Below are 24,295 nucleotides of genomic sequence, written 5' to 3'. Positions count from 1 at the left end.
AACAATGTTAAGCGAATCCAATTTCCCCATAAGAATGAATGTAAATGGGGGGTGGGGTGTTAAGTTCCAGGGAATTGTTTTTTGCCAGACAAAAGACATTATGTGCAGTTTGACTCATACCTATGACTAGATAAGTGAAAATCCTCTGGCCCCAGAGCTCTGGTGAGGGTATGAGCCAACAACACACTCACCCCTAGGACTGTAGGGTTCTCCCTGTGCAAGCTCTGTGGGTTTGGGCTCGACACAAGAGCCAGGCAGAGCAGGGAAGTGGCACCACATAGAAAGGGATGCTACTGCATCCTTCCTCAGCATGCGATGGGGATGTCATGCGATGGGGAGAAGGCAGTTGGTGGTGGTCAGGGACTCTCTCCTCCGGGGGACTGAGTCATCTATCTGCCGCCCTGACCGGGAAAACCGAGAAGTCTGCTGCTTGCCGGGGGCTAAGATTCGCGATGTGACGGAGAGACTGCCGAGACTCATCAAGCCCTCGGATCGCTACCCCTTCCTGCTTCTCCACGTGGGCACCAATGATACTGCCAAGAATGACCTTGAGCGGATCACTGCGGACTACGTGGCTCTGGGAAGAAGGATAAAGGAGTTGGAGGCGCAAGTGATGTTCTCGTCCATCCTCCCCGTGGAAGGAAAAGGCCTAGGTAGGGACCGTCGAATCGTGGAAGTCAACGAATGGCTACGCAGGTGGTGTCGGAGAGAAGGCTTTGGATTCTTTGACCATGGGATGGTGTTCCATGAAGGAGGAGTGCTGGGCAGAGACGGGCTCCATCTTACGAAGAGAGGGAAGAGCATCTTTGCCAGCCGGCTGGCTAACCTAGTGAGGAGGGCTTTAAACTAGGTTCACCGGGGGAAGGAGACCAAAGCCCTGAGGTAAGTGGGAAAGCGGGATACCGGGAGGAAGCACAGGCAGGAATGTCTGTGAGGGGAGGGCTCCTGCCTCATACTGAGAATGAGGGGCGATCAGCAGGTTCTCAAGTGCTTATATACAAATGCACAAAGCCTTGGAAACAAGCAGGGAGAACTGGAGGTCCTGGTGATGTCAAGGAACTACGACGTGATTGGAATAACAGAGACTTGGTGGGATAACTCACATGACTGGAGTATTGTCATGGATGGTTATAAACTGTTCAGGAAGGACAGGCAGGGCAGAAAAGGTGGGGGAGTAGCACTGTATGTAAGGGAGTAGTATGACTGCTCAGAGCTCCGGTACGAAACTGTAGAAAAACCTGAGTGTCTCTGGATTAAGTTTAGAAGTGTGTGCAACAAGAGTGATGTAGTGGTGGGAGTCTGCTATAGACCACCGGACCAGGGGGATGAGGTAGATGAGGCTTTCTTCCGACAGCTCACGGAAGCTACTAGATCGCATGCCCTGATTCTCATGGGTGACTTTAATTTTCCTGATATCTGCTAGGAGAGCAATACAGCGGTGCATAGACAATCCAGAAAGTTTTTGGAAAGCGTAGGGGACAATTTCCTGGCGCAAGTACTAGAGGAGCCAACTAGGGGGGGCGCTTTTCTTGACCTGCTGCTCACAAACCGGGTAGAATTAGTGGGGGAAGCAAAAGTGGATGGGAATCTGGGAGGCAGTGACCCTGGGTTGGTTGAGTTCAGGATCCTGACACAGGGAAGAAAGGTAAGCAGCAGGATACGGACCCTGGACTTCAGGAAAGCAGACTTCGACTCCCTCAGGGAACGGATGGCCAGGATCCCCTGGGGGACTAACTTGAAGGGGAAAGGAGTCCAGGAGAGCTGGCTGTATTTCAAGGAATCCCTGTTGAGGTTACAGGGACAAACCATCCCGATGAGTCGAAAGAATAGTAAATATGGCAGGCGACCAGCTTGGCTTAATGGTGAAATCCTAGGGGATCTTAAACATAAAAAAGAAGCTTACAAGAAGTGGAAGGTTGGACATATGACCAGGGAAGAGTATAAAAATATTGCTCGGGCATGTAGGAATGAAATCAGGAGGGCCAAATCGCACCTGGAGCTGCAGCTAGCGAGAGATGTCAAGAGTAACAAGAAGGGTTTTTTCAGGTATGTTGGCAACAAGAAGAAAGCCAAGGAAAGTGTGGGCCCCTTACTGAATGAGGGAGGCAACCTAGTGACAGAGGATGTGGAAAAAGCTAATGTACTCAATGCTTTTTTTGCCTCTGTTTTCACTAACAAGGTCAGCTCCCAGACTGCTGCGCTGGGCATCACAAAATGGGGAAGAGATGGCCAGCCCTCTGTGGAGATAGAGGTGATTAGGGACTATTTAGAAAAGCTGGACGTGCACAAGTCCATGGGGCCGGACGAGTTGCATCCGAGAGTGCTGAAGGAATTGGCGGCTGTGTTTGCAGAGCCATTGGCCATTATCTTTGAATACTTGTGGCGAACCGGGGAAGTCCCGGATGAGTGGAAAAAGGCTAATGTAGTGCCAATCTTTAAAAAAGGGAAGAAGGAGGATCCTGGGAACTACAGGCCAGTCAGCCTCACCTCAGTTCCGGGAAAAATCATGGAGCAGGTCCTCAAAGAATCAATCCTGAAGCACTTGCATGAGAGGAAAGTGATCAGGAACAGCCAGCATGGATTCACCAAGGGAAGGTCATGCCTGACTAATCTAATCGCCTTTTATGATGAGATTACTGGTTCTGTGGATGAAGGGAAAGCAGTGGATGTATTGTTTCTTGACTTTAGCAAAGCTTTTGACACGGTCTCCCACAGTATTCTTGTCAGCAAGTTAAGGAAGTATGGGCTGGATGAATGCACTATAAGGTGGGTAGAAAGCTGGCTAGATTGTCGGGCTCAACGGGTAGTGATCAATGGCTCCATGTCTAGTTGGCAGCCGGTATCAAGTGGAGTGCCCCAAGGGTCGGTCCTGGGGCCGGTTTTGTTCAATATCTTCATAAATGATCTGGAGGATGGTGTGGATTGCACTCTCAGCAAATTTGCGGATGATACTAAACTGGGAGGAGTGGTAGATACGCTGGAGGGGAGGGATAGGATACAGAAGGACCTAGACAAATTGGAGGATTGGGCCAAAAGAAATCTGATGAGGTTCAATAAGGATAAGTGCAGGGTCCTGCACTTAAGATGGAAGAATCCAATGCACCGCTACAGACTAGGGACCGAATGGCTAGGCAGCAGTTCTGCGGAAAAGGACCTAGGGGTGACAGTGGACGAGAAGCTGGATATGAGTCAGCAGTGTGCCCTTGTTGCCAAGAAGGCCAATGGCATTTTGGGATGTATAAGTAGGGGCATAGCGAGCAGATTGAGGGACGTGATCGTTCCCCTCTATTCAACATTGGTGAGGCCTCATCTGGAGTACTGTGTCCAGTTTTGGGCCCCACACTACAAGAAGGATGTGGAGAAATTGGAGAGAGTCCAGCGAAGGGCAACAAAAATGATTAGGGGTCTAGAACACATGACTTATGAGGAGAGGCTGAGGGAGCTGGGATTGTTTAGCCTGCAGAGGAGAAGAATGAGGGGGGATTTGATAGCTGCTTTCAACTACCTGAAAGGGGGTTCCAAAGAGGATGGCTTTAGACTGTTCTCAATGGTAGCAGATGACAGAACGAGGAGTAATGGTCTCAAGTTGCAGTGGGGGAGGTTTAGATTGGATATTAGGAAAAACTTTTTCACTAAGAGGGTGGTGAAACACTGGAATGCGTTAGGGAGGTGGTAGAATCTCCTTCCTTAAAGGTTTTTAAGGTCAGGCTTGACAAAGCCCTGGCTGGGATGATTTAACTGGGAATTGGTCCTGCTTCGAGCAGGGGGTTGGACTAGATGACCTTCAGGGGTCCCTTCCAACCCTGATATTCTATGATTCTCTGCCAGGTTGCATGGTATGCTTTGGATGCACAGCGGAGAGGCACTGGGCCTCTATATCCCTGTATCCCTGGAGACAGCCATAGGCTTCTGGGGCCACAGGCACTGACTTTTCAAAATGCTGGGGTGTACTTGCACTCTGGCTCTGCCCCAGGCCCTGTCCCCACTCCACCCCTTCCCCAAGTCCCCACCCTGCCTCTTCCGACCCCTGCTCCACCCCCACCCCGCCTCTTTCTGCCCAATTCCACCCCTCCCCCAAGTGTGCTGGGTCATCGGTCCTCCTCCCAGCCTCCCTGCATGCTGCGAAACAGCTGATTGCGGAGGGTGGGATGCATGGAGAGGGAGGGGGGAGACACTGATCCGTGGGGCCCGCTGGAGGGCAGGAGGTGTTGTGGGGTGGAAGGCGTTAAAACATTGCACAACTTTAACAAGCATGTTCTCTAATAAATAGCGACTTAATAACAAAACAACTTTAACCGAGAAGACTTGAGGGGGCCATTTAGGGATCTGGGGCAAATATTGGGGATTGGTCCTGCTTTGAGCAGGGGGTTGGACTAGATGACCACCTGAGGTCCCTTCCAACCCTGATATTCTATAACTTTAAGTGAGGAGTTACTGTACATGCCAGATATACTAAACATTCGTATGCCCCTTCATGCTTCAGCCACCATTCCAGAGAACATTTTTCCATGCTAATGATGCTCATTTAAAAAAAAAAAAAAGCGTTAATTAAATTTGTGACACAATTCTCTCCCAAGGAGTTCAATGTCTCCTGTTCTGTTTTACCCACATTCTGCCATATATTTCATGTTATAGCAGTCTTGGATGATGACCCTGCACACGTTCGCTTTAAGAATGCTTTCACAGCAAATTTGACAAAACGCAAATAAGGTATCAGTGTGAGATCTCTAAAAATAGCTACGGCACTCGACCCAAGATTTAAGAATCTGAAGTGCCTTCCAAAATCTGAGAGGGATGAGGTGTGGAGCATGCTTTCAGGAGTCTTAAAAGAACAACACTCTGATGTGGAAACTACAGAACCTGAACCACGCAAAAGAGAAAATCAGCCTTTTGCTGGTGGCATCAGACTCAGATGATGAAAATGAATATGCGTCAGTTCGCTTTGCTTTGGATTGGTTTCAAGCAGAACCCGTCATTAGCATGGATGCATGTTTTCTGAAATGGTGGTTAAAGCAGAAAGGGACATATGAATCTTTCGCACATCAGGCACGTAAATATCTTGCCACACCGGCTTACAACAGAGCCATGCAAATGCCTGTTCTCAGTTTCAGGTGACATAAACAAGAAGTGGGCAGCATTATCTCCTACAAATTATAACCAAGCTTGTTTGAGTGATTGGCTTAACAAGAACTAGGACTGAGTGGACTTTGTAGGCTCAAGTTTTACATTGTTTTATTTTTAAATGCAGTTTTTTTGTACATAATTCTACATTTGTAAGTTCAACTTTCATGATAGAGTGCATTACAGTATTTGTATTAGGTGAATTGAAAAATACTGTTTTTTTTACAGTGCAAATATTTGTAATAAAAAAAGTGAGCACTATATACTGTGTGTTCTGTTATAATTGAAATCAATATATTTGAAAAGGTAGAAAACATCCAAAACTATTTATTTTTAAAAGAGTATTCTGTTTTATAGCATGATTAATTGTGCGATTAATCATGATTAATTTTTTTAATCACTTGACAGCCCTAAGTTGAACATAATTGTTAGGGAAGAGTCAACATGGTTTTTTTAAAGGGAAAATCATACCTCACCAAAATACTAGAATTCGTTGAGGGGATCAACAAGCATGTGAACCAAGGGGATCCAGTGGATATAGTGTACTTAGATTTGCAGAAAGCCTGTGACAAGGCTGGGGGGGAGGGATAACTCAGTGGTTTGAGCATTGGTCTGCTAAACCCAGGGTTGTGAGTTCAATCCTTGAGGGGACCATTTAGGGATCTGGGGCAAAAATTGGGGATTGGTCCTGCTGTGAGCAGGGGTTTGGACTAGATGACCACCTGAGGTCCCTTCCAACCCTGATATTCTATGATTCTAAGGTCCCTCATCAAAGGCTCTTAAGCAAAGTAAGCTGTCCTGGGATAAGAGGGGAAGGTCCTCTCATGGATCAGTATCTGGTTAAAAGATAGGAAACAAAAGGTAAGAATAAATGGTCAGTCCCCAGGGGTGTGTAGTGGGAACAATACTAATCAATATATTCATAAATGATCTGGAAAAAGAGGTAAACAGTGAGGTGGCAAAATTTGCAGATGATACAAAATTACTCAAGATAGTGAAGTCCAGAGCAGACTACAAAGGGATCTCTCAAAACTGGGTGACTGGGCAACAACATGGCAGATGAAATGGAAAGTAATGCACATTGGAAAACATTATTCCCACTATAGATATAAAATGATGGGGTCTAAATTAGCTGTTACCACTCAAGAAAGAGATCTTGACATCGTGGATAGTTCTCTGAAAACATCCGCTCAATGTGCAGTGGCAGTCAAAAAAGCTAACAAAATGTTGGGAATCATTAAGAAAGAAAATATATTGCCTCTATATAAATCCATGGTACGCCCACATCTTGAATACTGCATGCACATGTGGTCACCCATCTCAAAAAAGTTAAATGGAATTGGAAAAAGGTTCAGAAAAGGGCAACAAAAATGAGGTGGGGTATGGAACAGCTTCCATATGAGGAAAAATGAATAAGACTGGGAATTTTCAGCTTGGAAAAGGGATGACTAAGGGAGGATGTGAATAGAGGTCTATAAAATCATGACTGTTGTGGAGAAAGTAAATAAGGAATTATTTACTTCTCATAACATAAGAGGTAGGCGTCACCAAATGAAATTAGTAGGCAATAGGTTTAAAACAAACAAAAGGAAATATTTCTTCACAGAACGCACAGTCAATCTGTGGTACTCTGGCAGGGGATGTTGTGAAGGCCAAGACTGTAACAGGGTTAAAAAAAGAACTAGATAAATTCATGGAGGATAGGTCCATCAATGGCTATTAGCCAGGATGGACAGGAAGGGTGTCCCTAGCCTCTGTTTGCCAGGAGCTGGGAATGGGCGACAGAGGATGGATCACTTGATGATTACCTGTTCTGTTCATTCCCTCTGGGGCACCTGGCATTGGCCACTGTCATAAGACAGGATACTGGGCTAGATGGATCGTTTGATCTGATCCAGTATGGCTGTTCTTATGATCTTAAAAAAATGCATAAGGTGGTAAGGAATGTAGAGAATCCATCATAAGGATGGATGAGACAAACAGCACGGATCTGTTATGGAAACAAATTCAGTGATTTCCTTTAGACTTGCATTGAAATGGGTCTTGGAGGCTTCTCTTTCCTTAGCGGCAGAAATACAAGAGCTTCATGTCACATTTAGAATTAGTAAACTTTAGTGGCCTGTTACTTGAAATGTATGTAAAACAGATGTATGCAAATGTCATATTGTCAGAGTCAGGGGCCATATGTTAAAATGTGTTTAGGCACCTAAAGATGCAGGTAGGTCCCTAGTGGTATTTTCAAGTGTCTAGATTCCTAATTCCCATTGGTTTAAATGAGTTAGGTGCCTACATGCTTTTGAAAATCCCATTACGCACCTGTCTGCATTTTAGGTGCCTTTAAAACTCTGGCCCCTGGTGTTTAGAGTGGTCCCTCTGAGTCTTGTCACTACAGTATCTTGATCAGTGGCACCACAGCCAGCTATGAATGGCAACAGTGAGTTGGTTGAAGTGCTGCCAAGACACATCCATCTGGTGGTATTATGAAGATATATTGAACATTTTATACAAATCTGTTGTTGGTACTTCTGATGCATATAACTGCATGAGGTTTGTTTATTGCCTCATAGTTTTCCCACGTAACAGGCAAAACAAGAGCTGTCAGAACACAGCTCATAATTCATGACATCACATTTTAATGAAGAAAAATAAATAAACCATGCAAAAGCTATGGTGCTAAATTCGTATGTAACCAAACTAATTGCATTAGACCTGCTCTATTCAATTTGTTGAAAGACACGGCTTTGTGCTGACCAAAGCTGATGAACACTTGCCTCCTGTGTACATATTTGTGTACTCAAGCTAGAATAGCCTGACAAAATTGCCATGGAAGTTTACCATTTGAGACACAAAAGCTGCTCTTCCACTCTTGACCAAGAAGAGTAATGAAAGTCAAAAAACTAAGGATGTTTTACCGCTCAGTCAAACAATCAATTGTGCTGAACATGTGGGTAATAGAATTTTGCATAAGAATGCTACTTAGTATTTACATAGCACTTTCCATCTCAAAGTCTTGTGCAAATGTGAGTTTGAATCCTCCCAGTACCACTGTATGATGAGGCGGAGGCCTGTGTTAGGAGTTGTATCCCCATTGTGTAGATGGTGTGACAGGGTTGGGCCAGATGGCTATAGGAGAGTAATAGAAGGCAGATATATTAGCCCCAGGCTAAGTAGGTTCCTTTTCCCTGGGTAAGGTAACAGGGAAGGTTTTTTTTTTTTTTTGCTTTAATTTGGATATTTATTTTATAACACTAATCAGCAGATTTTCATTGCACGTATTTTCCTATAGACTTCACATGACAATCTACCTAAATCATCATACTAAACAATTCAACTGTATATTGCTTAATTAATTCTGTGACAGGGTCAGGCCAGATGGCTACAGGAGAGTGATTGATTTTTTAGTGTTTTTTTTTTTAAAAAAAAATAAAAATCTCATTAATTGGTGCATGTGCTTCTTAAAATATTAGCCCCAGGTTAAGTAGGTTCCTTTTCCCTGGGTAAGGTAACAGGGAAGGTTTTTTTTTTTTTTTTTTTTTTTAAATTTTAAAACAAAGTTTATATTCTTGGCTATTCAGCAACATCTGTGGAAAGCCTGTAAACAGTCTTCACAGATTGCCAGCATTCTGCTCAATATAGTCAATTCAATGTCCAATTTGACAATTACAGCACAGATAATGTTAGACGCATTTTGAAACCACCACATATTATTCTGTCAAATTCAATCAGCACCTAGATTCTAGGGCCTACATAAAAGGAATAAAAGTGGCAAACACACCCCTGTCCTAACAAACTCCTCATTAAGAAAAGGAATTACTTACCCACAAGAGCTATTAGTTTCTAAAATGAACAAATTTTCATCCAAGACAAATTTAAAAAACATTCTCTGTTTCCTGGAATGATATACATTACAAGAAGTTTGTAATTAAGAAGAATGGGTGAGGTTGTGGGGAAGTGTGACTATTATACATGTAGTATAATTATATATTATACATGTAGTATAAAGAACATTGTTCTTTGGTCTGCATACTGGATTTGTAACTACTGTGACAGGGTCGGGCCAGATTGCTACAGGAGAGTGATCCTAATGGGATCCGGGAAGTGGGCAGGCTTCACTAAAGGATCCCCCCCAGCTACAGAAGAGTGATAGAAGGCAGATATATTAGCCCCAGGTTAAGTAGGTTCCTTTTCCCTGGGTAAGGTAACAGGGAAGGTTCCAGAACAATCAGGAACCTTCTGGAGACAATTAAGACTGGCAGCAGGTGTTCTAATCAGCCTATCAAGAAGCTGCTAGAATCAGTTAAGGAAGGCTAATCAGGGCACCTGGGTTTTAAAAAGGAGCTCACTTCAGTTTGTGGTGTGCGTGTGAGGAGCTGGGAGCAAGAGGCACTAGGAGCTGAGAGTGAGAACGCGGACTGTTGGAGGACTGAGGTGTACAAGCATTATCAGACACCAGGAGGAAGGTGCTGTGGTGAAGATAAAGAGGTGTTGGGAGAAGGCCATGGGGAAGTAGCCCAGGGAGTTGCAGCTGTCGCACAGCTGTTCCAGGGGGCAGTCTAGACAGCTGCATTCCACAGGGCCCTGGGCTGGAACCCGGAGTAGAGGGCGGGCCCGGGTTCCCCCCAAATCCTCCCAACTCCTGGTCAGACACAGGAGGAGTCGACCTGGACTGTGAATTCAGAAAAACAGCCAAGCTGAGGGCTGCTGTGAAGCTCCAAGGCGAGCAAATCCGCCAATAAGCGCAAGACCCACCAAGGTAGAGCAGGAACTTTGTCACAATGGATAAATTAAGCCAGAGATGTTTAAGTGACTTGTTTAAAGTCAAAGAGCTTCTATTTCTGAACCTAGATACCTCTGTACAAACATGGAGAAATTTATTGGAGACAGAGGTTTTGTCTATGTTCAGAAATTTTTTTCTAGGTTAGCTACATTGCTGTAGTTACGCACCGTGGTGCAGCTCCTTATATAGACATGCTGTACTGACACACAGTGGGGCTTACGCAGGTGTAGGTTAATTCAAGCCCCAGTTTGTGCTGCTGCAGAGGGTCTAGAGATAAGGAGTTTGCACCAATACAATGATGGTATTAGGGCTAAGTTTCTGACTGTTGAGAAATCCTTTGTTTCTAAGAAACTTCTCTTTGTGTGGCACACAGGTGCGTACCTACAGTGATGCAGATTTCCTTAATGTAGACAAGTGCAGGGCAGGGCAGAGTTGCACATCTGTTTTCAGACATGGAAGCCAGTGAATTGATTTAACAAATTTCCTTAGCTGTCCACTGCTGCTTCTCTTCCAGAACATAACCAAGTTCCCAGAAAATGAAAACAAAGTGTGTTTAAGATCTCTGGTAAAATCCACAGTGCTGTAAGTTTACTACTTGTATGTAAATTGAGGTATAAAGACAGGTTTCAGAGTAACAGCCGTGTTAGTCTGTATTCGCAAAAAGAAAAGGAGTACTTGTGGCACCTTAGAGACTAACCAATTTATTTGAGCATGAGCTTTCGTGAGCTACAGCTCACTTCATCGGATGCATACCGTGGAAACTGCAGAAGACATTATATACACACAGAGACCATGAAACAACACCACCTCCCACCCCACTGTCCTGCTGGTAATAGCTTATCTAAAGTGATCATCAAGTTGGGCCATTTCCAGCACAAATCCAGGTTTTCTCACCCTCCGCATACACATTGTGAAGAGAGTGGTCACTTTGGATGGGCTGTTACCAGCAGGAGAGCGAGTTTGTGTGGGGGGAGGGGAGGCGGAGGGTGAGAAAACCTGGATTTGTGCTGGAAATGGCCCAACTTGATGATCACTTTAGATAAGCTATTACCAGCAGAAGAGTGAGTTTGTGTGTGTATGGGGGTGAGAAAACCTGGATTTGTGCTGGAAATGGCCCATCTTGATTATCATACACATTGTGAAGAGAGTGGTCGCTTTGGATGGGCTATTACCAGCAGGAGAGTGAGTTTGTGTGTGGGGGGGCAGAGGGTGAGAAAACCTGGATTTGTGCTGGAAATGGCCCAACTTGATGATCACTTTAGATAAGCTATTACCAGCAGGACAGTGGGGCGGGAGGTGGTGGTGTTTCATGGTCTCTGTGTGTATATAATGTCTTCTGCAGTTTCCACGGTATGCATCCGATGAAGTGAGCTGTAGCTCACGAAAGCTCATGCTCAAATAAATTGGTTAGTCTCTAAGGTGCCACATGTACTCCTTTTCTTTTTTTGAGGTATAAACACATTCTTTGGGTGATAGTCCTTATATATATTCCAAACATGGGTGCGTATGCACTGGAGCCAGAAGGTTTTCTTAGCAGTGTCCGTTGACCCGCGCATGCATTGTGTGTCCCCCTTGTGTTCCCAGCCGAGGTTATAACACACTGTGCAGGTCGATGCCTCTCCAGTTCCCTCTTACTGCCACATGGCCAGAGTCTGAACCCCTGTTTTCTTTGCGCTCTTAGTCTTCTAGCTAAGAAAGTGACATACTCCGTTTGCAGGTAACCAGATTAGCTAACACACATGAACTAGTATTAATGGGGGATTTGAACTTCCCTGATATGTGTTGGAAGTTTATTGCAGCAAAACACAATATATCCTGCAAATTCTTAGCATGTGTAGGGGACAGCTTTCAAATTCAGAAAGTTGAGGAAACAGCTTGCGTATTGTCCATTTTGGATCTGGTTTTGACCAACCGGGATGAATTGCTTGTGAAATTGAAGATGGTCGGGAACTTGGGAGAAAGTGATCATGATCTGATAGCATTCAAGATCCTATAGAAAGGAGGACATTAGAACAGAAAAAGGACAGTGGACTTCAGAAAGGCAGTTTTCAACCGGCTTAGAGAAATAGTAGGCAATGTCCCACGGAAAGACCAACTAGGAAGAAAAGGAGTCAAAAGGGGCTGGCACTTCTTAAAAGATGTAATACTACAGGCTCAACATCAAGCTGTTCTGACACAGGATAAAGATAACAGCCACAGGAGGCCAGTGTGGCTGCACAAGGAACTTTTTAACTGTCTAAAAACAAAAGGGATACATGCAGGAAATGGAAGGAGGGGCATGTCACCAAGGAAGTATACATGGACAAGTGTGTGTAGGGACAAAATCAGGAAAGCCAAGGCAAAGAATGAGTTACAGCTGGCAAGGAATGTTAAAGGCAATAAGAAGTGGTTCTTCAAATATGTCAGACAAAAAGAAAGATCAAGGACTGTATGGGTCCGCTGCTCAGGTGAGCTGGTAATGAAAGATGATAGGAAGGCAGAGCTGCTCAATGCCTACTTTGCTTGTCTTCTCACAAAAAATAACACGTGACCGGATGACTAACTAAGTTACTATAGACAATAAAGGGGAAGGGAAGCAGATCGGGATAAGTAAAGAACACATCACCGGATCTTCTGACCAACTTGAATGAATTCAGATCAGTGGTGCTGGATGCTATTCACCTGAGGGTATTGAAGGAATTAGCTGAAGAAATATCAGAGCCAGTAGCAATAATATTTACAAACTCATGGATGACAGGAAAGGTCCCAGAAGATTGGAGAAGGGCTAACATAGTGCCCATCTTTAAAAAGAGGGGAAAGAGGCTGAATGAGAGACAGTCAGCTTGACTTTGATACCTGAGACACTAGAGACTAGAGCAATATATAAAACGTTCAGTTTACAAATACCTAGAGGACGAAGTGGTACTAACTAGCAGCCAGCATGGATTTGCCAAGAACAAATTGATTTTCTCCTTTGACAAGGTAACTGATTTGGCGGATGGGGGGAATGCAGTAGACAGAATATACCTGGACTTCAGCAAGGCTTTTGACACAGTCCCACATGACATTCTGATAGGTAAGATGGAGAAAAAACAACTGCAAACAAAGAGTAACTACTAATGGAAAGATGTTGGGTTGGAGGGAGGTCACAAGTGGGTCCCACAGGGATCTGTTCTGGTTCCGGTGTTTAACATCTTTATTACCTACCTGGATGTAGGTATAGACAGCATAGTGATCAAGTCTGCAGATGACACAAAGCTAGGGGAAGTTGCCAATACTTTGGAAGATGGAGCTAAAAATCAGAAGGATCTTCATAAATTGGAGAACTGGTCTATGGGTGACAAAATGAAATTCAACAAAGACAAATGTAAGGTGCTACACTTAGGGAAGAAAAACCAAATATAGAATTGAGGCTAACTGGCTTGGCGGCAGCACTGCTAAGAATGATCTGTGAATTGTGGTGGATCACAACCTCATGATGAGTCAGCAACGTGATGCTGTTGCTCAAAAAAAAAAAGAAAAAGCAATTGCAATTTTAGGTTGCATGAACAGAGGCATAGCATGCAGGTCACCGGAGGTGATAGTACTGCTCTGCTTGAGGCCTAACCAGTGACAGCTGGAGTAATGTCCAATTGTGGTCACCAATGTATAGAAAGGATGCAGAGAAACTGGACAGGATCCAGAGATGAGCGACAAAGATGATCAAATGGATGGAATGCAAGCCATATGAGCAAAGGCTGAAGGAACTGGGTATGTTTAGTTTGGAAGAGAGGCGACTGAGAGGATATAGTAGTGGTCTTCAGATACTTGAAAGGCTGCCATGAAAAAGATGGAGAAAAGTTGTTCTCTTTTGCCACAGAAGGTAGGACAAGAGGCAGTGGGTTTAAACTACAGCATAGCAGATTTCAATTAAATCTCAGGAAAAGCTTCATAACTGTAAGAACAGTAGGACAATGGAACAGACTGCGTCGGGAGGTTATGGAAGCTTCTTCACTGGAGTTTTTCAAAAGGAAGCTGGATAGCCATCTGTCTTGGATGTTTGAGACAGAACGAATCCTGCATCTTGGCAGGGGGTTAGACTAGATGACCCTTGCTGTCCCTTCTAACCCTATGGCTCTGTATAGTTCCTCTTGTTTTTCTTGTATATAGTAGTAGTTAGTGTTAGTCTATCCTGAGTGGGGTATGCTTCCTTTGTTTTTCACCTCCCCCCGGGGGACTATGCCCCGCATTCCAGGGTTTAAAAATTGTTTCTTGCCCACACTCATTCTCTCTGAACAACAAGCACCAACGGTGTCTTTTACTGCCTCAGGGAGGCTCACATCGCCACTCGTTGTGCAATTTGCAAGTCTTCCCTGTCCTGGACTCGGGAAGTGTGGGAGCTCTGCTTCTGAAAATACCTCATGGAGGAAGCCATGAGACCGCACACGCAGTTGGATCTGGGACCCTTGAAACCATCAGTGCAGCATCCATCACCACCTCCTCCCAGCACTTCTCACACCTTGGATCCGACAGTACCGGCGGTGAAGGACAAACCCAGATATGAGGATAGGAAGCACTCATGGGCACAGGAGCAAATCACTGTCGATGACTGCTTCTAAGCACAGTGTTTCCTCCCCAAGCTGAGTTGAGTCACGTCAGGTGAGATGTTACGTGCCACCACCAGTACCCAAGCTTCCCTGCATCAAAGGTAAAGCAAAGCACAAGAAGGATCCGGCGGCACTACTGGTCACCCCAGTATCCTGCCCATCTGGAGCAGTCCCTAGCACACCCACCACCCATCCCACCTTTTGCACCCTTCAGTCCAGCCTCTCCCATGGATGCTGCTGTGGTCTTCTGGCATCTTCAAGGGCACTCCCCAGACTCCTTCCATTTGGAGACCCTTCTCTCGCCAGAGGAACTGGAGATACCTTACCTGCCTTCTCTGCTTCTCTCTGGTCCCCCAGTCACCCACGAGTTTCTCACTCCAGCCAAGCGCTTAGACCCTTTGGGGATGAAGGTCTGTTCCTCAGCGGTGCTGCAATTTTGAATAGCAGATTACCAGGTTCTGCTAGCCAAATATGATATTAATAACTATGCCAGGCTAGCAGAGTTCAAGGACAAACTGCCATCTGACCAGCAGCAGCAATTTCAGGCACCTGGTTACCAGTGTGGTCCTCCAAGTGGCAGTCGATGCAAATAACATGTCCTTGCACTCCCTTGCAATGGGCATTGTCATGCACTGCAACTCATGCAACTCAGTCCTCTGGCTTTCCTCAGGAGGCCCAGACCACTATAGAGGACCTCTCCTTTGACCAGGACAAGTGCTTTTGCTGAAAGACGGATGAATCCCTTCATTCCTTCAAGGATTCTTGAGCCACACTATGATCCCTGGAGATCTATACTCCGACTCCACATCGCAAGAAACAGCACCAGAAGTTCTGCCCCCGGACATATGTGCACTACCCAGCCTACTCCCAGTGGCAGCAGGAACACCCACACAGGTGCCGCCAGTCCCAGTGGCGGTGACCCTCTGCCACGGCCACTTCCTCATCCCTTGCCCACCAATAACCTAAACAGTTTTGACTTGTTGCTCAAGAACTGCAAACCCTCCCTGTTGCCATCCATGGCACCCCATGTCACCTTTGGGGGCCGTCTTGTCCTGTCTGCCCAAAATTGGGGCCAGATCACCACAGGCTGTTGAGTACTGGAGATAATCTATCACGGTTACTCCATAGAATTTATTTCTTTCCCCTACACTGCTCCATCAGATCCCTCCTTCTCATCAATGCCTTGTCTAGCAGGAGGCAGATGCTCTTCTCACAAAGGGCGCCACAGAGCATGTGGCACCTCTGTATGAGAGGAGGGTCTTTTACTCCCCATATTTCATCATCCTGAAGAAGGGCAGAGGGCTCCACTCTATTCTCAATCTTTGGCTACTAAACATCTTTATCAGGAAACCCAAGTTCCATATGGTGATGCTGGCATCTATTATCCCCTCCCTTCCCCATGGGGCCTGGTTCGTGGCTCTTGATGTGAAGAACGCCTGCTTTTATGTGAGCATCCACCCAGCCCACTGGAAATTTCTCGATTTCCAGATGGGACAACCCCACTGCCAAGTCTGAATCCTCCCTTTCTCCACAGATCTGAATGTCTTCATGAAGGTCTTCATTGTCACGGCAGCACAAATATGCTGTCTTGGCTACACAGTGTACTTCTACCTGGATGCTGGCTTCCGGTTGTACTATCCCAACCAGAGCTTCCCTCCGCTATCCTCTCCCTTCGCAGTCTCCTGACCTCTCTGGGTGTCTAAATCAACTAGGAGAAATCGGTGCTTGTACTACACAATCAACTTAATTGGGATGCGGCTCAACTCAGTTGTGGCATGGACCTTCCTTCCAGCAGACCACTTTGCAACGCTGACAGCCACAGTTGTGGACCTCCATCACAATTCTCGCACTACAATCCACGTGGGACATGTGGGAGCCTGCATCTCTGTGACCCCACAAGCTTGTCTACATGTGCACTGCCGCCATCAGTGGCTCTTCTCCATCTACAGGCCGCATACGGACTATTTGGAGTCCAGAGTCATTGTCCCCCAGACAGTTCTGGCCTCTCACCTGGTGGACCGACCCTTCCAAGGTCATGGTCGGAACCCCTTTTGTTATACCAATAAAATAAAAACCAGCTGGATCTTATTAAAGGGAAAAAGGCAAAATACCACATTTATTGTGAATACAGAAAGAATCATAATAACATTCCATTCAGTCTCATATTTATTCACACATTCATTCATACAAACACACACACAGGTTCTGCAAGGTTGTTATCATAGTTACCAGCCTTAGAGTTGTTCTTGCCAAGCCACTGGCCAGGTGGCCTGGACATGAGGAGGGAGCAGGGCCTTGTCAGATGCTCATCTGATGCTCCTGGAAGTTGGTTTGCAGAATCAGACCCCAAAGTTCTCACTTTTTAGAGTCTATTTTTATAGGAATTTCTTCCTATGCCAGTCTATGGGAATTGTTTCATCATGCTGTTGCTGAATCAATCAACAGATAGCGCATTCCTGACGGCTCCATGCTGCTAGATGTTATCTTGTTCTTTGGTTCTCCCATTCTTGAGGCTGTTGGGTGGATTCCAGTCTGCCCTCCGGGGGTCCTCTGGTTATTTCCACTTGACGCCTTCTTCAGCCGATGGACACTGGATTCTTAGGCTGGCACCTCCCTGATCATTCAGTTATTATCCACACCAAGCATCCATCCACATACGTCCTCTATCTCTATTTTAATCACAATTGTTAATACAACAAAAGGGCGGGGAGTCTCTGGGTGCTGTTTCTGTTGTTAGAGTATTGCTTTGAGTCTCTCTCTCTGTGAACTGCTTTGAGAACAGACTCTGTCTTAGAATGTACTAACACAATTAGCAGCTTGCAAGTTTCACACATAGAGGGAGAGAAACAGCACCAAAAACCAAGAGACCTCTTCATTAGTAATACCCTGGAATTGAAACTATGGGGAATCAAACTTATTTGTGATTTTAATACAGAACTTCTTTAATATGATCCAACACTTTCACTACCTCCACTCCGCAGGCCACCATCACAGCAGACCCCTTCCTCTTGGGATCAGGGGCCCACCTAGACTGTCACACAGGCCAGGGTATCTGGTCGTTGCTGGAGGCCAGAATGTACATAAATGTTCTAGAACTGCAGGCAGTTTGTTTAGTATGGCAGGCATTTCTTCTTCAGATTCAGTCATGCCATGTTCAACTACTTTCCGACAACGTTGCAGCGGTTGTGTACATCAACAAACAAATCTCCATCCTTCTGTTCTGAGTCAATCCACCTTTGGAACTGGTGCATCAGCCATCATGTGATGCTCCAAGCCACGTACCTCCCGGGCTCCCAAAATTCCACAGCCAATGTGCTCAGCAGGACTCTGTACCTCAACCACGAGTGGGAACTGCACAATGCCACACTCTTCTACCTCTTCCGCAATTGCTCTGGGGAGCCATGGGGGAGAACTCACATTGTGACACTCTTTTACTAGCCTGGACAGGTGACCTCCACTATGCCTTTCCTTCCATTCCCCTATTCCCAAAAGTCCTAATTAAGATTTGCTGGGACCGAGGTACCGTAATACTCATAGCCCCGTTCTGGCCATGTCAGTTTTGGTTCACAGACCTCCTTGGACACTTCACCCTAACACTTCTAGATCTCCTCATGCAAGATCAGCATCCCAAACCAGGCCTTCTTGACATCACCTTTGGATGAGGCTTGAGGGTAGACAAAGCATGCTCCAGTGCAACACATCCTTACTCAAAGCTGGAGGACATGCAGAAGGGCCTCTACTGGGCTAAATGGAAACGTTTCACCTCATGGGCTCACTGCCATCACCACCAACTGAGTGCAGTATCCATACCTATCATCCTTGATTACCACCTTGGGCTCAAAATGGTGGGCTTTCCCCTCAGTTTTGTACAGGTCCACCTGGTAGCACTTGCCCTGCTCCGTCTGCCTGCCCAGCACCCCTCCTGGGGAGTGGAGTTGGGACGTGGGGGCTTGCCCCACTCTGCCTGCCCAAGGGGAGCAGGGCAAGCACCCTGACTCTGCTCTCCAGCAGGAGTGCCGGTGGGGGAGAGGGGCAGGGCAAGCCCCAACCCTGTTTCCCCGGCAGGAGTGTGGGGGTGACGTGGCTGACTGCAGGCAGAAGGGGTGGAGGAGGGCACCACTTGTCCTGGCCCAGGGCCCCACAAAAGCTTAATCCGCCTCTGATGGCAAGGTGGCATTCCATTCACACATTCATAGCCCACTACGCTATCACCCAAGAGCGGCTGCAGACGCTGCAGTGTGCCACGCCATGCTACAGATACTGCACTTCCACTTCATCCTTGCACCCAACTCTGCGCTGCTCACTCATATTTGGAGTACATGTAGGGACCATCACTCGAAGAAGAAGAAGAAGAAGGGGTAACTTACCTGTATTCCAAAACCTGCCTTCCATGCCTCTACCACAGACTGGACTACTCAGCGGTATCAGGGTCACTGGAGAGGTGATGACACACACGGCTGCTTATAACCTTGTCTGGGAGCACGAGGGGATGCATGACAGACATGGGTCAACAGACACTGTTAAGAAAACCTTCTGGCACATGGCGCACATCCGCACCCGCATTTGGAATACCAGTAGGGACCACACATTTCAAAGAACCTCCAGTTACAGGTAAGTAACCGCCTCTTTCTTTGTTTAGGATAGACTTGTTTAACAACTTCTTGCTGACTTTTCAGTGCCACCTTTCTTGACACTGAGCGTTTGTGTATCCATCACATTGGTATTGACACCACACACACACACACACACACCCTCCCCCCGCAGCTTCTTCCTGCTCCCCCATACTGGTTAGATTGCTTTCACCTTATGGCAGGTTAGTCAGTTATCTAGGTCAGCTAGTGCAATCATGGAATCTAGAGACTAGAGGTGGAGTGAGGAAGATCAGCGTGCAGAAGTGGACGAGCAATTAATTTCAGCTCCAGTATCCTCCTCCTGATGACACTGTTTTAATCCATCCATGCCACCCATCAGATAATCTCAGAATCTTCCACGACTTTGTGAAACATGTAGCTGAGACCCTTTACACGGGAGGTGGTTCAAGAGAAGCCTAAAATTATTTGGTATTCTGCACCACACTATACCTGGAAATCTTGTAATGCTGATCAACAAGGAATTATTGGAGCCAGCTAAGGACCTGTGGCAGACCCTAGCCTCTGATATTGTCTACATCTAAAAGAGCTGATAGATGATACCAATGCTTCCTAAGAGCTTTGAGTATTTCTACTCACATCAGGTGCCAGGATCTCTTGCAAGAAAAGTCTGAACAACAAGGATTTCCTAAGATGACACCAAGGGACAAGGACTCTCTAAAAAGCTTGATCTTTTCAGCAGGAAAGCCTGTTCTTTTATCAGTCTACAAATTCACATTGCCAACTATCAAGCGTTCCTGGCTATCTGCATTGGGGAAAAATGATCTGTCATAGTTTGTGGTGTATTGTGCTGGGTACTGTTAAATGGTTGCTACTTTGCTTCCAAGAAGTGACTGCATTTCAGTGGTGGGTGAAATGATTTTTTGTTTTGTGAATGAGTACATTATGTGGAATGGCCCTGATTCTTAGAAGTACTGAACACCTGCAACACGCATTGACTTCAGTGGGAGTTGCAGGTGCTCTGCTACTCTAAGGATGAGGTACAAGGTTTGTAAGGCTCCTGGGGATGAAATGTGCTATCCAGCTTTTAAGTTAATTGATTAATGGAATTTTTATTCAGCACTGGACATTGTGCAGTGTGTATATAATGCTGACTTTATCACTGTTTCGGAGACAGTTTAATGTAACTTTTCCCGCCACAAGTGGCTAAAGTTGCTAAAGTTTCTTTTCAGCAATCTACAGATTTGCAACAGCTCAATGGAAACAAGTTTTTTCAGAGTGGTTTGTTACTTTTAATAACTTCAAATAGATATTAATCTGGGGCCACCTAGTGGTACACAATGAGTAATAATTGCTAGAGGTCAGTTTGGGATATGGAACCTCAATGTAACAAAACCTTTTGAAAGAAATAAAAGTAGCAGCCAACTTGTGGAAATAAGATATATATATATATATATATTATTTTTTTAGCTACAAAAAGAAAGATGCAGATTTGTCCGTGGCTCAGAGTCGCATTAAGGATCTTGAAGCCCTGTTCCATAGAAGTGAAGCAGAACTCAGTACTACTCTTAATGAGAAGCGCAGTTTGGAAGCAGAGATTGCTGACCTGCGGGCCCAGCTTGCTAAGGTATGTAAATGAACATTTTAGAGTTTACCTACATACATAGAAACACTCTATCCTGTTGAATTTGTTACTTTAGTTTACTGTTGTAATGTGTTGCACAGCCATACTAATACATCTACTAAGAGATTGATATGTGAAATACAGAGATTAAATTTGTATGTGTGTGGCTCTTGCTCCATAGAGCAACTCTGGTATGCAGATGCCTGTCTTTCTCAACTGGTTTATGAAACCCACAAATGTTTGTTCATAAGCAAGGGCAACCTAACATTGTCTTGAGTAAAGTCTGGCGTCTCAGCACTGCTTCAGCACCATCCTTTTACATCATCAAGTACATGCAGAAGTAATACCCAGGCTGTCCCAAAGGAAAATGTTTAAAGTCTACTCCACGTATAAAGTATGGGGAGCTAACAATTCCCAGTTATGTTATCAGACGGTACTGAGATAAACATGAACTGTAGTAGGTGATACTAGCATATGAAAGTTGTTTTAAATGTAGTCACTGGTATTCTTTTGGGAAACTCATTAACTCTGTCATGGGAACAGACAAATAGTTGGGAACAGGCAGTTAAATTAAGGGCACTGTGTAGAGTTTCATAAATAGAGAACAAGGATGCAGTTGAACTTAAATGCAGCTTTAAAATTTTGGATTCTGAATTTATCACTAGGCAGAAGATGGTCATGCTGTGGCTAAGAAGCAATTGGAGAAGGAGACGTTGATGCGGGTGGACTTGGAGAATCGCTGCCAGAGCTTACAAGAGGACCTGGATTTCCGGAAGAACATATTTGAGGAGGTAAGATCAATCTGACAACTTAATCTTAATACAGAGTTTATGTAGCCGTGGCTCAAAGTGCTCTACAAACATTGACTAATCTTGTAAGTTAGGGAAATGATCATCATTGTCCCCATTTTATAAATAGAGAAACTGAGGCACAAAGCTGTTAAATGACTTTCATAAAGTCACGTGTTAAATCAGTGGCAGAGCTGGGGTAAACACCCAGAACCACCTGGCTCTGCACTTCTAGTTATCTTTGCATATAAAGTACACCACAAGATGAAACTCTCTCTGTATCAGATGAAGACATATCACATTGAGTGGAAAGGCATTTTTTCATAGTTTGAGAGTCTCTTTTCTGTTTGCAGCTGTAGGGCATTCCTCTAAGACAATTTGTAAAGTCGTTCTGAATTCCTGTTAGCCTTCTGTGTATGTTGCCCATGCATGCAAACATGTTGAAAGGTTATTTTAGCGCATCAGGAGACCACAGTTCTCTGGAGGGAGAGAATGTTTGAGTGAAAACAATAACATTCAAGAGGATCACATTTTAGGTCCTTGTTATACTTCAGGGAAAGAAGATATATGTAGGGTTTTTTACTGTTAATTCAAAGTCTTAAATGAATAGGGCTCATCCAGATTGAACTCTTAAGTGCACACCCATATGAATTCATTATTTTCACTTCATTGTAACTGTTTCACAGTGTACCCATTTGTCAAGGTTCCTTCCCCACTCTGAACTCTAGGGTACAGATGTGGGGACCTGCATGCAAGACCCCCTAAACTTATTCTTACCAGCTTAGGTTAAAACTTTTCCAAGGTACAAACTTTGCCTTGTCCTTGAACCGTATGGTACCACCACCAAGCGTTTTAAACAAAGAACAGGGAAAGAGCCCACTTGGAGACATCTTCCCCAAAAATATCTCCCCAAGCCCTACACCCCCTTTTCTGGGGAAGGCTTGATAAGAATCCTCACCAATTTGTACAGGTGAACACAGACCCAAACCCTTGGATCTTAAGAACAATGAAAAATCAAGCAGGTTCTTAAAAGAAGAATTTTAATTAAAGAAAAGGTAACAGAATCACCTCTGTAAAATCAGGATGGTAAATACCTTAGAGGATAATCAGATTCAAAACATAGAGAATCCCTCTAGGCAAAACCTTAAGTTACAAAAAGACACACAAACAGGAATATACATTCCATCCAGCACAGCTTATTTTACGAGCCATTAAACAAAAGGAAATCTAACGCATTTCTAGCTAGAGTACTTACTAATTTACAGGGGTTGTGAGGCTGCATTCCTGATCTGTTCCCGGCAAAAGCATCACACAGACCAGAAAAACCCTTTGTTTTCCCCCCCTATCCCCTCCAGATTTGAAAGTATCTTGTCCTCTCATTGGTCATTTTGGTCAGGTGTCAGCTAGGTTACCTTAGCTTCTTAACCCTTTACAGGTAAAAGGGTTTTGCCTCTGGCCAGGAGGGATTTTATAGTAGAGTATACAGAAAGGTGGTTACTCTTCCCTTTATATTTATGACACCATTTTTACAGAATAATATATGAATCTCTACAGAGAGTGTCGTCTACCAGTGGGTTTAGTGTGTGTGTTGAGGGGGGAAGGTTTTGTGCTGCGCTTGTTCTGCTGTTAAAACTGATATTTGATCCTGCTCTCTCATTTGGTTAATGCAGCACAGAGTAGCCCCTTATTTTAGAATCTCTTTGCATTTTTTAAGTGAAGACAATTAATGTTTGAACATATTTATAAATTAGCTCCTGTAGAAAGGGACCAGATAACTTTATATCTGTTAAAACATTGAGCTCACCTTAACAGATCTAAAGTTTGTGTTTTTAACTGTGTTGCACTTTGTGAGATGCTTTCAATGCGCTGGCAGCTAAATAACATAGACATAATTAATTGTGGTGTAAAAGAAATTGATCATGTTGTTTACCCTAACTTGGACCTTTGCCTGCATTTTTGTTTATGTAGGAAGTAAGAGAGACAAGGAAACTGCATGAGCACCGTTTAGTTGAGATAGACAGCAGTCACCAGCAGGAGTATGAATCCAAAATGGCCCAGGCCCTGCAGGATCTGCGCAATCAACATGACGAACAGATCAAACTGTACAAAATGGAGCTGGAACAGACCTATCAGACCAAGGTAGATATTACCAGTATCTTAGTGGTCTACTGACTGTCTCATAATCAAAGGGAAAACTCTATCCCTACCTCAGGAAGCTTTCATGCTACTATGGAAGCACCCTGGGTAGCCCCATAGTTAAGGTAACACCAGGACGTTCTTCGTAATGGGACCTTCGCAATTTTCTAATTCCACCTTGAATATTTTTTGAAAAATGTATCTAAGTACACTGTTTCTCTGGGTTTCTCTAAGAGGAGGCAAGGTCACAGTAATGCGCCTTGCCCTTGAAGTAGAAGATGGGGAGGTTTATTATGGTTCGTAGTTCCTGGGAGAATTAATTCTGCAGTCTTGGTCTGGCCTTCGAGAAAGCTCTGTCTCCTGCACAAACAAGCTTTATCCTTCTTGTAGAGAGTCTCATTGTGTGAGCATCATAGTCTTCATCCCAGAGCTTTAGATAGTCTTTCAGATACCCTGGGCCCAGGCTCTTGAACACCTTGAAGGTAAGGACTGAGACCTTGAACTTGATTCAGTGTTCTGTGGGAAGTCAGTCTCGGGAGCGGATGACAGATTTGATGTTTTTGCAGGAGCCAGTGTTGCTGAGGTGTTGCATTCTGTACTAGTTGGAGTTTCCTAAATGCTGATGGCATCAGACCCAGGTGCTCATAGAATCATAGACTTTAAGGTCAGAAGGGACCATTATGATCGTCTAGTCT

The 24,295-nt window shown here is 44.8% G+C and overlaps 1 protein-coding gene across 1 annotated transcript in view; it reads left to right on the top strand.

Moving 5' to 3' along the window:
- LMNB2 (lamin B2) overlaps positions 1-24,295 on the top strand; it is a 108,310-nt gene that overhangs the window by 64,280 nt on the left and 19,735 nt on the right. Inside the window, exons 3-5 of the mRNA XM_084614783.1 lie at positions 20,523-20,679; positions 21,342-21,467; positions 23,433-23,603. Coding sequence (XP_084470909.1) covers positions 20,523-20,679; positions 21,342-21,467; positions 23,433-23,603 — 454 coding nt within the window. The remainder of the gene's footprint in view (positions 1-20,522; positions 20,680-21,341; positions 21,468-23,432; positions 23,604-24,295) is intronic.

This window comes from Lepidochelys olivacea (assembly GCF_965140295.1).
Source record: "Lepidochelys olivacea isolate rLepOli2 genome assembly, chromosome: 25".
NCBI classification, from domain to species: domain Eukaryota; kingdom Metazoa; phylum Chordata; order Testudines; family Cheloniidae; genus Lepidochelys; species Lepidochelys olivacea.
The sequence above is the reverse complement of the archived record's forward strand: the minus strand, read 5'-3'. Positions and strand labels throughout refer to the sequence as shown.